Source organism: Sminthopsis crassicaudata, chromosome 2 (assembly GCF_048593235.1).
Source record: "Sminthopsis crassicaudata isolate SCR6 chromosome 2, ASM4859323v1, whole genome shotgun sequence".
Taxonomy (NCBI): domain Eukaryota; kingdom Metazoa; phylum Chordata; class Mammalia; order Dasyuromorphia; family Dasyuridae; genus Sminthopsis; species Sminthopsis crassicaudata.
In genome coordinates this window covers 481,959,378-481,976,580 of record NC_133618.1, presented here as the reverse complement: position 1 = coordinate 481,976,580, position 17,203 = coordinate 481,959,378, and the positions used below count along the sequence as shown (strand labels likewise).

Sequence of the window (17,203 nt, the reverse complement as noted above, 5' to 3'; positions counted from 1 at the left end):
CCTTTCCCAAATTCTTTTACTTCCAGTGCCTTCCTTCCAATAAATAGCCATTTATCTCTTTATAGCTCGCTTTGTATATATTTGTTTGTATGTGGTCTCCTCCATTAGATGATATGCTCCTTAAGGCAGAGAATGTCTTTTGCCTTTATTTTGTATTCCTAGCACTTTGCACAATGTCTGACACGTAGCAGGTGTTTAATAAATGGTTATTGATTGATTTGTGTCTCTTCAATCTGGATTTCTTAGCTTAGTTTATGGTTTCTGAACAAACATGCCAGACTTTACATCCCAGAAGAATGTTGTATTCTAAGCCAGCACCCTAAAGAAAAATATATTTAAGCCATCCTACCAATGTTCAAAATATGCTTGAATTTCTCATGCATAATTACTATCCATGCCTTTGAAATTTCTTTTTAGAGGACTCAATGATTTGGAAACAAATCATCTTAATAGATTTAATCTGGGGGCAAGAGCCAGAAAACTTTCACAACATATCTATAATTATATTGAGCATTCAAAAGGTAGAATACTATTTTAATCCAAAATCATATTTTTCTGTAAAGTAATTAATTTGATTATGTTTTACAAACTGGTTCTCAAGGTACTTCCAAAAGAGTAGTAATAGACATGTTTTGGGTAATGGTATCATCAGGGTAACAAATGTACATGTTAACTCCCAAGGTAATTGCCTTCAATGGGACACTAGTCAATCAAATTCATCTTATGGATAGTTCTCTTACATAGGATATAAAGTAATGACCATATACTAATCAAGAGTGGATTTAGCTCAACAGTAATCTGACAATGTAAAAGGAGAAAAAAAAACAAACTTAACCATGGATCACCTATCTTGTTGGGGGGGGTGGGGAAATATATATATATACTATGTTTCCTGTTTATAAACCATTACATTATAGATTAGGCGTTGTTTTATTTTTATGTGATACCTCTCTGAAATCCTACTGAAGTGGTATTTTTCAGTCATTTAACATTCTTGAGAAAAGGAACTAAAATATTTTCATGCTGCATTCATTCATATGTTGATGAAGCTTGGTCAGTTTTTTTTTTATCTCTACAATAAAATGTACTTCATGCATTTAGTGGATGAATGTAGTTATTGATAACTCAAGATGTCTTGACTGTGCAGTAGTCATACATACATGCACAGTCTTGAATATTAAAAGTCATAATGGCTATAGATTTTCAAATGAAGCTCATAGAAGAAGCAAAAAAGCAAAAAGATCCATTATGATAATTTGACTGGAAATTCATTTAAGAAAATATATATATATAAAATTAAATAAGGTTTGCTATCAATTCATTTAAATTCAATAGACAATAATTAACTAACTTTCATGTATTGGTGCTTGGGCACATTAAAAACTTTGTCCCCCAGTTGAAGTTCCTTATCCTTAGAAGTGAGGGGAAGAAACATGTTTTAATACCACTCTTGATTTTCCCAAAATGGATAGCAAAGTGATGGATACAGAATTCAAGAAAAACTGGTGATTGATCAATCTGTTCAGGATATCACCAGTACAATAAAGAGATAAATAAATGCCCCACATGTTACTTTAAAAAAAATGATTTAGATTATCAGTAATTTTTAACAAAGATATTTAAAATAATTAATCAAGTTAAGAAGATTGGAACTGGTATTCTATGTTAATGTATACCTGAGGTTATTATAGTCAATTTCATGCACTTTTGACTTTTAGATTTTTGTCTAACATCATATATCCAAGAATAGCAAAGTTAATAGGCTATAATTAAGAGGAGAAGAAAAGAAAAAAGAAAAAAATGTCACCCTGCATCACAATACCTGAAACAATTGTCCTAAATAAAATTGGAGAAAAAAGAAAAAAAAGTCACCCTGCATCACAATACCGAAATAATTGTCCTAAATAAAATTGGAGTTGGGCTGTTTTTATGTTTTTATTTTTAAACAAAAATTGACCATATTTCCTCAGTATGCCTACCAAATTTAACTTATCTCCCAAAAGCAATAACCAATTCACATACTTTTATTATGTAGGAATCATACTATCAAACCTCACAAAGAAGATCCCTACCCCTATTCCACTGGACTAACAAAGCATGAATATTAAAAAAAAAAAAAAAAAACCCAACCCAAAACCCAATTCATAAAACAATGCATTAAAGCATCCAATTTGGTTCAAAATGTACATTCCTGTTCTTTTACTAGCTTTAGCTGAATTTTATTATTTTTTTATGGACTATTAGTTTTTCTATGTAATACAAAGCTAAAAGTATATTGCTCTGGATGAGCAAGTAACACTATTAAAATATTACTGAATTTTAATTTACATTAGAATGTAGTAATAAGCCAAAAATTAAACTTGAAATTAGAGCCAAGAAAATGTTTAAGATATTTGGCCATCACTATTTAAAATGAATTCATAATAGAAATCAGCCTCAAATTCCCAAAGCTTTTTTATAGCTTATTTAAGAAATGCTAGCTGTTTTTTCTTTACTTTAAAAAAAAAAATTGCATTTTTAACTTAAAATATCTTCCTCCATTCTCATTTTTATTTTATAGAGCTTTTAAAATCTTATCTTACACTTATTTATTAGGGGGATAGAAAGAATGAAAAAGATTTACCACAAATTAATGTTTATTTGCATTTTATTTTGCTTTAATCATAAGGTGTGTAAAAAAAAAAAGATAAGAAAAATAAAATAGCTCTCCCACTAGTCACCTAAAGCTCTTTAAGTAATCAAAGAGATGCTTAATGCTTACTCTATACATCTAGAGAGGGAAAAATCTGCATAACTTATATTAATGCTTAATTTTGCCTCTCTGTTAGTATTCCTATACTCACATAATGCCTTACATTCACCCCAATAAATATTTGCTGAATGAAATAATAAACTAATTAATTCTACTGGCAAGTCAACTCCCTGAGAAATATTATTGTTTCAATATCCATTCCCTAAGATTGGCCTTATACTGTAGAGAATGTATGCCTTGATTATAATATATGACTAACACATTAAGTAGACATAGTAAAGCATAGAAAAGAGATGAAATTTATAGCTTGCATGAAAAGTTACTGCAAATGAAAGACCTATTGTAGGTGTTAACATGCCACAGTTGCCATATAATTGATATTCACATTAGCATAGCTGAATTAAATAATTCTAAAAAATATTCTAAAATAGTACTTCAGGTAAGAATTAAGTATTAAGGCAGAGGTTGACAAGCTGATGTCAGGGGCCAAAGACTAGTGACTGGATATGAATGTAGGAACTATAATTAGGAAGCTAAATAATGGTCAAAAGATGTGAGAGAACAGAGAATAGGGAGACATGTAGTCATTCCCTGGAATCAGAGTTCCAGGGTAAAGTTTAGTTTAAAACTTTAAAGTGAAAAAAGTAGGACATGAGGACACCAAAACCATAATTCAAAGTCAAGGCTATAAGATTAAGAAAAATCAAGTAAGCAAGAAGTAACAGGAGCCATAAACCCAGGGCCACACAGAAGACTGCTCTTGAACAACAAAAATATCAGAAGCCTTTGTTTCCTTTTAAAAAGAGCAATTACTGGGGCAGCTAGATGGTGCAGTGGATAGAGCACCAGCCCTGAAGTCAGGAGGACCTGAGTTCAAATGTGACCTCAGAGCAAGTTGTGTTTCCTGGTTGTGTGACCCTGAGCAAGTCACTTAACCCCAACTGCCTCAGCAAAAAAAAAAAAAAAAAAAAAAAAAAAAAAAAGATCAATTACTACTACACTGGTAATATATTTGATGAAGAAAGGTTGGGACAATCTGTTAGTAGTATGTTTGGTAGTATGTTGGTAGTAATATTAGAACAAAATGAAACAAAGGAAGGTCATTCAGGAATTGATAAAGCCATGACAGGATATTCAACAAAGGTGTGCGTTGAGGACACCAAAGCTGATTCAGTTGAGCAAAGTTTCCTTGCCTGAGTTGCCCATCAATTGCTAACCATTAAAAAACATTCAGAACTTCTCATGGTGATCTTGTACTCACAATCAGAAACAGAAGGCTTTAGTCCCCTTAGGCAGCTAAGTTTCAAGGATAGCTTAAATACCTTTTTAAGGACAAAGTGGCCTAAGTGACATGAGAAAATTAGAACATCACTTCTACCACACAGGTCAAACGGACTGAAGGTTAAAACCTAGTCCAGGTAGCCAAAAGTAAATAAAGAAAATCAAATGAATCCTGCTGGATGAATATAAGAAATGTTATACTGTAAAAATAATTTCTATTGAAATTTAACATGTCACAAAATAACATTTTAGAGTTTTGTAATTAAAAAACATCACAAACTTACTCCACCTTATCTTCCTTGGTTTAGTGACCATGATTGGTCATGTATTCTCTGTTTCTGTCCAACTAATCGACCTGATATTTCTCAAACTGGGCATTCCATCTCCCCTTTCTATGACTCAGCAGAGGCTGCTACCGATGTCTGGAAATGTTTTCTCATTTCTACCTCAGGGAACTCTGGGTTTCCTTTAAGTCTCAACTGATATACCACCTCATAAAAGAAATCTTTCTACCTTCTTCTTGTCCCACCTCACCCCTTCTCCTAATAATCACAGATATGCAGATCTGTTTACCTGTTATATGTCCACCCACTTGAGCTCCAACAGAACTTAAGTTCCTCAAAAACAAAAATTATTGTATCATTTTAATGACAAAAACATTTTGCTAAAATATTAAATTGTTTCTTAAACCAGATATTATTATACTTTATCAAGGTAAGCTATGCAAATGATCTGTTTAGACTCTCAAGTTCTTAATGCATTTGTCTTTTTCATAGTTTTTCTTTTTATATAGCTCTGACTACTAGAGAGGTGACTTATTGGTATAAAGCAAGAATGAGTCAAAGGCTTAGAAGAGATCTGTGCTGTTACAGACTGAAATGTAGAAAAAGTCTTGAGTGTTAAGCACCAATCCAAAAACCAAAACAAAACAAAAACAAAAAAGAGAGATTAAAAACCTAAGACAAAGAAACTTTCAAAAAATTTTGAATATCCCAATTGAGATATTTTAAAATTTAATATATTTTTCATATTATGAGAATTATGGATTTAGAATCTGAAGATTCCTAAAAGGTTATCTAGTCAAACTTGCTCATTTTACAGATGAGGAACAAAGGTCCAAAGAATTTAAGTAAATAAGTATTCATGAAAAAGTAGTAATTCCATGTTGTCTGATTCCAAGTCTAGCACTTCCTTTTCAACAACTATACTCCCATTACATTCTTTCAGAAATTGTGTGTCTATTCTCAAACACAAAACTTAAAAGGCTGATATCTATATTTTATTTTTCTATTTCAATAACATCTCGCTCCTCCTCCTTCTTCACTATCACCTGAATAATGCCAGCTTCATAAAGGCTTTAAAAAGTAATAAACTTATGCTAATAGACATACTTCCCTTCTTTTGTAGTAGTATCTTTCAAGCTATCTAAAATAGAAAAACATTCTGTTCAAAATGTATTTATATCAGTTTCATTGCAGATGAATAACGTCTAAAAAATAGTTTTCAGTTTGCACTTAGGTAAGTGACACTACAACATAATCATGATATTCAATTTATCAATTATTAAATTTACTTATAATTATCAAAATGCTTTTAGTATGAACATGTTAATTAAACAGCATTAAAAAGTTTCAGAATGGAAACTACTATCCCACCATCACCACCACAAAAAATCAAGAGACTCTGAACTTCATGCTTTACCAAGATGCCAAATTCAGGGGCAAGATAATATATCATCAAAGAGCTCAACAAGCAAGTTTAAATTCATTACATTACCTGAGGCATAAACATCACATTCTCTATATAGCAAACTATGAAAGAATCTAGTGGTAATTTTTGAACTTCAAACTTATTTTATCTAGTCACTTTAAATTATAATTTTCACTCTTTGCCAGCTATTCATCTTTGTTGTTGTGCATATTTTTATGCTGTAAATATAAAATTGAAGGGTATCAGATTAACTGAAGTTCTTTATATTATTTCCACAGAAATGAGACAACATAACCAGAGCAGATAATCTTGAAATTGAAGCAAGCATTTAACATGAGTAAATTTTTATATAACATCTCCCTCAAGTCAGTACATTACTCTCAAAAAACTATATATTCAAAAAATAAGTTTATCTTCTCACAAAAGTACTCATGGTTTCTATCTTTTGTAGCCAGAACATTTGAAAAGATTTTACCACAAATGAAAAAATAAAGGCCTTCCTAAAACATTTTAAGATGCAATAAACTTAAATATATTCATGTTTTAACAGAATTTGATTGGACTAAAAATAACAATCATTGTAAAAGAATAAAAAGTACTACTAATATTTGTGCATGGTTTTTTAAAATGCTTAGTATATTACCAATTAGGATCCTTTAAAAAATGTCAAATGGTATTCAGTAATCAATCCTAAGTGTATCAATGATCAATGATATTTCACATATCAACACAAAAGTTTGATTAACTTTCTTATTGTCCAAATCTCTAGCTGCCTAATTTTATAAATGACACCTTAACCAATTAAACAGAAACCACTTTATCAAAAAGTCAGATAAGGATTCCATCATAGGATTAAACAAGCATAAAGAAGTTACTAGTAGTTCAGAAATAAGAGAAAGGTATTGTGATTGCTTAAGAGACAAGGACATATTACGGTTATGCTATTAAGATCATAGGATTTAAAATTAGAGATCTAGTCTAAAGATGTCAAATTTAGGGTGCCTAAACAAGATTAAAATGTAATCAGGAATTATCTAGCAAGTCAATAAAACATTAAAAAATATTAATTTGTGGTTTTCTAAGCAAATATTTGGATAGCAGGAATTCATTTCTTTTTTAGTTTGACAACACTGTCTATTCAATATCAAGAAAAGAAAATCTATCATTCAAGAAACACATTAAAAAGTTCTGAATCCTAAAAATTTTAAGTTGTATATAAGTATATCATATATGCATAAGTGCACACATCCATATTTTGTAGTAGCTATATATTAGCTATTAAAACTTCACTAAGATTTTTGGGGACACCATTTATTTTTGTGTGTATATAAAATTTTTGAACTTCCCCTTATGCTATTACAAGTACATCAGTGTAATGTCTGCTATTATTCTTGGCTTTTCCCCTTGGCAATTAATTTTTATATATAAGTATATTATAATAATAAAAAATAAAGAATATTGATATAAACTTGGGCACAACTACTATTCAACTTAGCAAGAGGATAAATACATGGCAAATCAGTTATGAGAATTCAATTTCTGAATGAACCCTAATTAAAAATTACTAATTTTTTCATAGTAATGAATTATAATTCTCTTCAACATGACATAAGAGGGTTTATGACAAAACCAGAAAGTCAAAGATAATTTCAATAAATTAAAAACTTTATCATATTTTCATGCTAAAGAAGCCTCCAGAGGGAATATTAGTTAAGCACCTGAAATGACATGTTCTCAAATGAATTCTCAGCTGAAAAATAATATAAAACTGTTAAGAATTTTCCAAACCCAGATTGTCCAATTATTCATAGTCACATCTTCATCCTCTTTAGATATCACTTACACTTACTTCAACTAAGCCTGAGAATTTAAATAACAGTAAGTGCATGGGAAACCCATGTATTTATGGTAATTCAGAAGCAAATTGATTACTTGGTTAAAGTTGCTAAATGACTAATGGAAAAAAGAAGGATAAAAGAAAAAGAAAAGCTTGTGTGGGGCATTGAGATTTTTAAAGTCCACCTATTGATAATAAAATATCTATAGAATAAAGTGATAAATAGTTGTAAATGCTTCATATAAAAATTATATTGATTCAGAAGATGGGAGACCTCAAAAAAAGAAAGGCAAAAAAATACTACCATTATATATGACAATAAATTGATTAATAAGCATTTCTTACATTTCTATAACACTTTACATGTTACAGATCAGATTGTTCATAATCATTCTATGAAGCAAGAAATGAAAAAACCAACTCCATTTTATAGATGAGAAAACTAATGGGGGGAAGAGGGAGGATGGGAACAAGTTTCAGAGTCATTCCTTCAAACCCAGATCATCTGAATCCAAGTGCTATGTCATTTTTCACTACCAATTTAAAGATTCTCTCTGTAATTTTTGGTAAATGTGTTACTCTGTCCTTTAAATCTAATAATTGTGCTCACTTGTAAAATGTATGAGGGTTTAAAAGGTTTAAAAGGCTCACATCTCAAATCTGCCATTTTACTATTTATATGACCACACATAGATCAGCCCCTTAATTTTTCTGAGTTTTGGCTCTATCATTTGAAAAGTAGGAATTGGAGGAGTTGACATCTAAGGACTATTCTTACTCTAAATTTGTGATATTTTACATACATACATATATATATATATATATATATATATAAAACCTTTGACGAGCAAACTTTCCTAAGTTAATTAAAAATGAAAAACCTATACATTCTGAGAATTAAAAAGATGGGATAATTACTTAAATGGACTATAACTTGTCCATTTAATTATTGATAGAGAGAATCAAGGGGAAAATTAAATAGCAGCACATAAGAAGAAAAACTAATGGTAATCTTTTGCAGCTAGCAAATCACATCTAAGACAGCAAAAATCCCAAATATGGCAAGAGTGTGAATTGATTAAAAACATATTATAAGAAAATATTTAGCAACTTATCATGACTAAGTACATATCAGTTAAAATTTCCTTTTATTTTGTTTTTAAGCACAGATTTGAAAATATTTGAAAATATGACATAAAAGACTTTGTATGTTATATCTGGACTTAAGGAAGAGTACTAACACATCTCGAAAATTCAATCCAAAAAAATGTAAATCAAATAAGTTTTGCGTTTATCTCTGGAAATCACAAAACAGTACATTAAAAATTTATAAACTGTGCCTTACAAACAGATATAGATATGAAACCCAGATATCCATATACTATAAGTACAGAGGTACTCCCTAATCTATGAGTGAACCACCTGTGTCTCATCCAATAATTTTATAAGTTAATTGTTTGCAACTTAGTATATATTTTCCTAAAGAAATAATGTATAATTGGTAGAATGTATGCAAATCACACTATTGATATAGTTTAACACCTCAACACAAGAGGCAATACAGGGGCAAGGAAGAGCTCCATCAGAGAATTGGGTTCAGGTGAAGACTCAACCAATTATTGGCTATGTGATCGTTGACAAGTTGTTACATAATTGATCCTGTTAAAGCTTAGTTTCTTCACCAACAAAGTGGAAATATGCCATCTCCATCACTAAACTCATAGGGTTGTTGGGAAGAAAGTTGTTTGTAAACTATCATTTGCTATAGAAATATGAGTTGTTACTGTTGTAATGATTACCACTGTGCCATTAAGTTATCCCTTTGCTTGAGAAGACTCTACCATAAATTGTTAGCACTAATATCTGCCTGCCCAGGTTACATGTACCTTTGGAATCTAATGCTTATTGTGCAACAAGAAAATGGTATTTACACACATGTATTGTATCTAGGTTATATTGTAACACATGTAAAATGTATGGGATTGCCTGTCATCGGGGGGAGGGAATAAAGGGAGGGGGGGATAATTTGGAAAAATGAATACAAGGGATAATATTATAAAATATATATATATATATATATATATATATAATAAAAAATTATTAATAAAAAAAAAAAGAGAAGACTCTACCATGAGAGTATAAGCTCTAGCAGGTCCTAAACCATAATGAAATTGCTTCAGATATAAATTTGACAATAGATTCTTCATTTGTCTTGTCTATTATCGGAGGACTAACTTAATTAATCACATAAAGACCAGCTCTTGTTATACCATTAGGTCATAATTTTCTTTTGCTAGCTCTCAGTTACCTTATCTATTAAGTGAAGATGCTAAGTTGGTTACAGTTCTAAACTTCCAAGATCTCGCAACTATGTTATGTAGTTCAGATCCATATTGGTGAAATGATCATTGGTAAAAATCACAGATTTCATGTGAGGTACGGAGGAAGTATGTTCCATATGTCAGCTCACACAAGTGTATTCAAATTGTAATGTAGACAAACTATTTACCACATTCACAGTACTAGCCAGAGTCATGGATTAAGCGATCATATGGATTGAGAAGAAAGTTCTCTAATCCTTTCCTAAGCACAGAAACAGTTTAAAAAAAAGAAAAAGAAATTGATATATGTGAAATGTATCCCTAGGACTCAAAGGTCCAAAAGTGATTCTGCTGTCCTAAGACTATCCCCTACCACAACCACTAAATGCAAGTTCTCCTCCTCCCCAAAAGAAAAAGAAAAAACAACAGATATCATATAGATACTTCCTAGTATACCACATTTTGCAACAGTCTTGCAAATGGTCTTGCAACGTACTATGCTGCATTGCTAACTTGACAGTCTTCCTAACTATGCCACTTACTCAATGCATTTTGTAACCAACAAACCAATGAGAGAAGCAGAAGCCAGTTAAAAATTGTGTGTGCACTTGTTTCTTACTGAGCACTCTGGTATAACTGGATTCTATACTTTTACTGCAAATTTAGTGACTTCAATTTTGCTCTATGTACTAACATTTGACAAAAAACAAAACAAAACAAAAACCAAACAGAAAAATTAAATTTAATTTTGGATTTTGAGGTAAAAACAAAGGAAATATACCAAAATTCATACCACATATATGTAGAGTTGTGGCTTATCCCTTAAATCAGTAAAAGAATCAAAGAGAAAACATATGTAGTAAGGCTTATTTCAACCATAGTGGGAGACACAAAGAAAGAAAGGGTAAACAGGGAGAGAATTTTACAAAATGCATTACAGCACTGAATCTATTTATTTATTTATTTTCCTGAGGCTGGGGTTAAGTGACTTGCCCAGGGTCACATAGCTAGGAAGTGTTAATTTAAGTGTCTGAGACCAGATTTGAACTCGGGTCCTCCTGAATTCAAGGCTGCTGCTCTATCCACTGCGCCACCTAGCTGCCCTAGCACTGAATTTATAATGCAAGAAAATAGATTTCCTTGGAGAAGGGCAGTACAGATCTATGATTTCATCAGTGTGTGAAACTCCCAGTATGAAAAATTCTTCCATGAATTCAGTGCATCAATTCATTTATCATTCAGAGTCCTAGAGAGAGATCCTGATACTGAAAGATTAAGACAATTAGCCATTCCCACAGAACTAATGTTGTCCTTGGGTTTCTCCTTACTCTAAAACCAACCTTCTTTCCAATCTAAGCTACAGATGCTCTAATTAAATGTACACAATAGTTGTTTTAAAAGCATGATTTTTGTTATAAATTTTGGCTACACTAGGTATTTTTAAAAATAAAAAGTCTCAAATAGTCCAACTGGTGTCATGCCATGACAAACTCTGATAAGGTCTGAAGTTTGTAATGGAATATTTCCCTACAATGAACATGTCCCAGAAATTCTCATAGGAAAAAAAGAAATCTTTTTAACAGCTGCTTGAATTACCTTTGATTCATTTCCTATGCAAATACAATACTCAGAAATGACTAAGACTAAAATGAATAAATAACTATAAACCTCTTAGGGAACTAACAATTCATTATGTTTTATCATTAAGAAGTTATAAATGTTCATTTAAATTTACAGGAAATTTTAAAGGAAACATTAACTCAAGCACTTTGCTAGGCATTTATAGGGATACAAAGTTCAGATAAGAGTTAGCCTCTATCCATATTGGCTTACGGTCTAGTATGAAAGAAAGTAAGAATTAGTAGAGAATTTAAAGGGAATCAACAGTAAAAATAATTCTCATAGATTATTTTTAGTTCTTGGTACATTTTTTTTTCATGAAATAATATGATATGAGAAAAGCTACTACAAATATGCCTTCAGACACTCTATTTAAAGCTGGGCATTATCCAAGATGTGCCATTCTTGGGTTTTTAAATTTATCAGACTATTCATGCAGAAAAACATATCTGTGAGATTCTATTTTCCAGTAACTACTAACTGAGCTTTCTCATGCTGGAAATATATCAAACCATTATATAAAAGTAAGGATGGAAAACACAGGTTAAACTTATTCCTCTTCCTATATTATTTTTTAAAAAATTAATCAAAAATTGTTCTTTACATGCCTTTAAAATACTTTATATTATGCTAGTTAATTATTTAGTAAAAGAAAATTAGCTAAAAACATTTAAGTGAAATTATTTAAGAATATTTATCTTATCAGGTTTAATTGTGATTTCCCTCCAATCTCTTTATAGTGATCTTGCCAATACTGCATTTCATATTCAGAAAAAAGTCATTAAAATTTTCTTTATATATATATACTTATGTATATTATGTATGGCTAGCTGTATAAATGTAAAAGCCCAGACAGCCAGCTCAAGCAAATTTTCAAAGACACCACAGCATTTCTCTAAATTTTAAAGCTGGAATGTCTCACAATTACCTCTGAAATATCCATTATATTACTATAGTCTTTAATAAATAATTTGTTCATATATAACTTAATAGGTGGTTTTTTTTTTTTGTTTGTTTTGTTTTTTTGCTACAACCTTATGAGAAAAGTGAAGCAAATTACTTCAGTATTACAAGCAAGGAAACTGAGCTGTAGAGCAGTGACAGGGCTTACTCAATGTCACATGGCTAACAATTGACACAATTAGAATTTGAACACAGCCCAAGACTTTTTTCTACAATTCTTCTTCAATGTTCTTAAGGCTAAAGCCAGTTGGTCTTTGAATTACTATGTGAAGGTTTCTCAAGTATATTAAGACTAATTTTGAATGCCTCTTTTTAAAGGCCCACCTCATCCTTCCTATATCTTGACCAGCAAGGAGGTAAAGAACCTTGAGTTTGGTGCCAGATGATATAGGTTCAAGTTCTTCCTTTTCTACCAAATTGCTACGTGATTTTCATGAAGTTATATCCCTTTACTGGATGTAGATAGTCTTTCTGAAAAATCAGGATAACATTTGTACCACATCCTTTATAAGCTTTTTGTGAGGAAGGAAAAAGTCAAAATTATATTAATATATGAACCAAAAGGATACCAAACAAAATAATCTTTAAGCTACCTTCCAATCAGTTATAATTCTATAACTAAATGTTAATTTTCTTGGTAGCATATTTTCCCCTCAGCAGTTCTACTTCCTGAACTACCATTGTATTTAAGGTAACATAAATTAAAGAAGAGCTTTGGAGAGGTAGGCTAATTACAATACTATTGATAGGACTATGAACTGGTCCAATTATTCTGGGTAGCAATTTAGAATTATATTTTTTAAAAAAATAAAAATAGAAAAAATTAAAATATCTATAATTATGTCCTAGACATTCACTGTCAGGTATACTTCCCAAGAAAATCACCGACACAAAGGTCCAGAGGCACCAAAATATGCATAGCGACTATTTGTCTAACAAAGAACTAGAAATAAAGTGTGTATGTGACCAGAAACTGGAGACTATCTGAGCAAAGTCTGATATGTTAATATAAGAAAGGGGTAGTAGTGGCACAATTGAGTTCTCGGTCTGGAGTCTGGAAGATTCCTTTTCCTGAGTTCAAATCTGTCCTAACATAAGTTGTATGACCCTGGGCAAGTCACTTAACATTGTCTCTCATCCATAAAATGACCTAAAGAAGGAAACAGCAAACTACTATAGTATCTTTGTCAAGAAAACCCCAAAAGGGATCAAAAAGAATAAGACACTACTATAAAATATAAAAAATTTTTACTAAGTTGTAAGAAATGATGATTGTGAAGGTCAGAAAAACATGGAAAAATTATATGTCTCGATGTATAATAAATTAAACAGAAGCAGAAAAAAAAATATGTGCAATGACTGTGGCTACAACAATGTAAATGTGAAAAAATAAATAAAAAGAATCTTAATGCTCTGTAATTACAATGATCAAGTTGATGACAAAATAAGAAAGTATACCTCCCTTCCATCACTGCAGAAGTAGAGAACTTTGGTCATAAAAAATTGTAGATATTGTCAGACTCAAGTGATAAACTGGTTAATTTTATGGAACTCCTTTCCCCTTTCTTTTATACTGTTAAAAGGATAGCTTACAGGATAACAGAAAGAAAGGGGGTATATTTAAAAATGAAGATGATGTAAAAACAAATGGTTTTAATAAAAACTTCAAACGTAAAGAAATTTAGATGTTCTAGATGTTGAAAGAATTAGGATAAACTCAAAGTTCTCCAGTTTAGGAATCTCATAAAAAGTCCTTTAAAATTCCTAATAGTTAACCCCAGTTATCAGTCCTTTAGGTACTTGTCTTTAAAAAGAAAAAAGAAAAATAAAGATAATGATAATTGGCCAAGTCACAGATACAATTTAAATCTAAGGCTAAAGAAAGCCAAATATTTTATTTTCTCCATTAATAAGCAAAAGCAAAAATGGAAATTAAAAAACAACAACAACAACAACAACAACAACAACCTTAAAAAAACAAAAATACTAAAAATACCAAATAACCCCTTTTGGGTCCATAACACTTACCAGACCTTAAGAAAACACAGGCAGAGGTGGTTGTTGCATCGTCTGAAGTGTCCATTTCAAACCGTTCCCTCTAATCAATTATGTCGCAGGCTAAACTACAGCAATTTTCAAAGTGGTTTAGTAAAGGTTAGATGCAATCAGTATTAAATTAAGTAAAAGCAATATTAGTACCTATTAATAGGATATAGTACACAACATAATAATTTAGGCTTACTTCATCTCCCCCTCAAATTTGTTTTTTCCTTATTCTTTGTTTTAATAAATTACTTTCAGTTATACAGGTGAGTCTAGGCAGTTCTTAATCTGGGGCTTGTGAAGTTTTAAAAATATATATATATTTTGATAACTACATTTCACTATAATTGGTTTCCTTTGTAATCTATATATTTTATTTTCTGCATTAGAAAACATAGGTTTCATTAGATTAACAAAAACTTCTGTGACACACATGCAAAAATTACTTTGGGTCTAAAGAAACACAATCACCTATTTATTAACTGTTACATGTGCAGTGGAGTTTTTGTTATTCTATTATGTAACAATGCTTGTTTTGCTATGACTTATTCTATATAAGGTTAAGATTAGTCCATATTTTAAGCCAAATTCTTTGTATGGTAGGGTTTTTTTTTTTTTTTTAAGTAACAAAAAAGTAACTTTGAGTAAAAGTAAAACAAATAAATGTTTCACCAGAGTACTTGATTCAGCAAATAGCATATAGAACTAAAGGAATTTGACATTTTAAAATGATTAGTACTCTAGGGATAATGTAAACTTGAATGTGATTCTGATTTTTATTGTTATACAATATGACTAAAATTATAGATAGACACTTATTAACTTGCTCTGAATATTTAATTGACTAGATATTAACAATTACTGTTAATACCAGTTTAAAAAAAAGGAAGGAAAAAGGAAGTTCTGAATTCAAGTATATCCTTAATATATTTTGTCAACTAATTGGAATTTTCAGTTTACTCTGACAGCATGCATTTCAGAAGAATTAGAAGATTGGAGAAAGGGGAAATACTATGCTTAAAGAAAGAACTGATGCAAATAAATGTGTTCAAGTAGAGTTCATTTCCCTGTAAGAAAGCTCTGGTTACTTTCTTTGTCCAGTTACAATTCAAATGATACTTTATTATATTCTAAGTAATTACATTGTTGCTTTTCAAGTCTTGTTTTTCATATTACAGGGTTCTTAGTATCAAAAGTGAGGGGAAAAAAAACCCTAACTCCATTACATACATCTTGCAAATTATAATTTCTCAAATATACTAGCTGGAAAAATTTCTCTCAAAATCATACTTTTAAAGATTCCATCAAAAAATTTTTCTTTGGAATATAACAATTCCAGTTAAAGATATTCAACACTATTTTTTATTTTGTCTATAAAATATTTTATATTTTAGATGACTAAATTTCTCCTGCTAGAGTTTATGAAAATCCCTGCCCCTCCCCCATATCATGATGCCAGTCTATTGTGTACAAGGTACCATTAAAAAAACAAAGCCCAGAGTGCAATAGTAGCATGACCAAGAGATAACTAAATTGTCTCTAAGAATCAGTCAAAATAAATGCTGTACTGTCACCAAAACTAGGGCAAATTTTTCTTCTTCTGTGTCCTGGACTTTGTACTAGTATTTTATGTCATAATTAAAATAATTCCATTGTTGTTACTGTTTAATAAACATTAATAAAATAGAGAACTTTGAAGATAAAATTAGCCCATGGCTTTTCATTTTGTAGTTTTGGTTAAATCAATTTGGATACTTTGAAATTTTTAATTGCCTGAATGCTGATTTAAATGAGCTTTGGATTTGGAAGGAATAAGAAGGAATGAAATGAGTAAAAACTATGGGATTTTTCTTGATTTTAATAAAATCATGGGAATGCTAGGTTCAATAAGGAAGTAGCTGAAAGTGATGTTTCCATGAAAACCAGACATTATCAACCAAAGAATCAGGATTCTTGAAACCTCATGGAAAGTTCTCTTTCTCTAACTTAAAAATGAAATAATCTGAAGACCAGAGAAGAATAGGACAATTTTCACTACCAAGCCCTTGAATTACTAAATTATGTGGGAAAATATAACCTAACCTGGCCCAATTCTGAGCTTTCTAGAAGCTTATGACTTCCTTCACCTTGGGCATAGAACAAATAAGAAAGTAAGAGAAAATTAGAAAAGATGAGGCCTGAAAGCCTAAAAAATTGCCTCTTTATTTCCAAGGATAATAGAAGCAGCCTCTTTTCTAGGGGAATGTGGATCTGAAAGAAAGCAATAACTTTTCCTAAAGGCAGCCACTTAATGCCTTCTACGCAGCAAGGGAGGTAAGGGACTATATGGGGAATGAGTTGTTTTGTTTTGTTGTTTTCTACAACAGTTCAGCTACTTGAATTCCAAGGAAGTTGAGAGACCAAAGGACAAATTTATTTCCAAAAATTGAGCCAACCTTGCAAAACACCATTTTGTATATATCACTTGTACATAGTTGTTTTCATTAGACTGTGAACTTCCTGAGGAAAGGGACTACTTTTTTTTTTTTCTTCCTTTGCATGTCTAATATTTAGCATAGCACCTGATACATAGGAGAAACCTATTAATTAGATTATTTTAAAAGATAGAGGAAAATCTCATATTTAAGAATTAAGTTGGTGCCCTAATTTATGGGGAGTGGATGGGCCAGTGAGCAA

General features: G+C 30.9%; 1 protein-coding gene across 4 annotated transcripts in view; it reads right to left on the bottom strand.

Moving 5' to 3' along the window:
- PHKB (phosphorylase kinase regulatory subunit beta) overlaps positions 1 to 17,203 on the bottom strand; it is a 254,654-nt gene that overhangs the window by 236,285 nt on the left and 1,166 nt on the right. Inside the window, exon 2 of one of the 4 annotated variants that reach the window (XM_074293309.1) lies at positions 14,513 to 14,607. The exons of 2 other annotated variants lie outside the window; for them this stretch is intronic. In XM_074293309.1, the coding sequence (XP_074149410.1) occupies positions 14,513 to 14,567 (55 nt within the window). In that variant the 5' untranslated portion in view covers positions 14,568 to 14,607. The remainder of the gene's footprint in view (positions 1 to 14,512; positions 14,608 to 17,203) is intronic. One more of the 4 variants, XM_074293310.1, reaches the window with a different exon arrangement.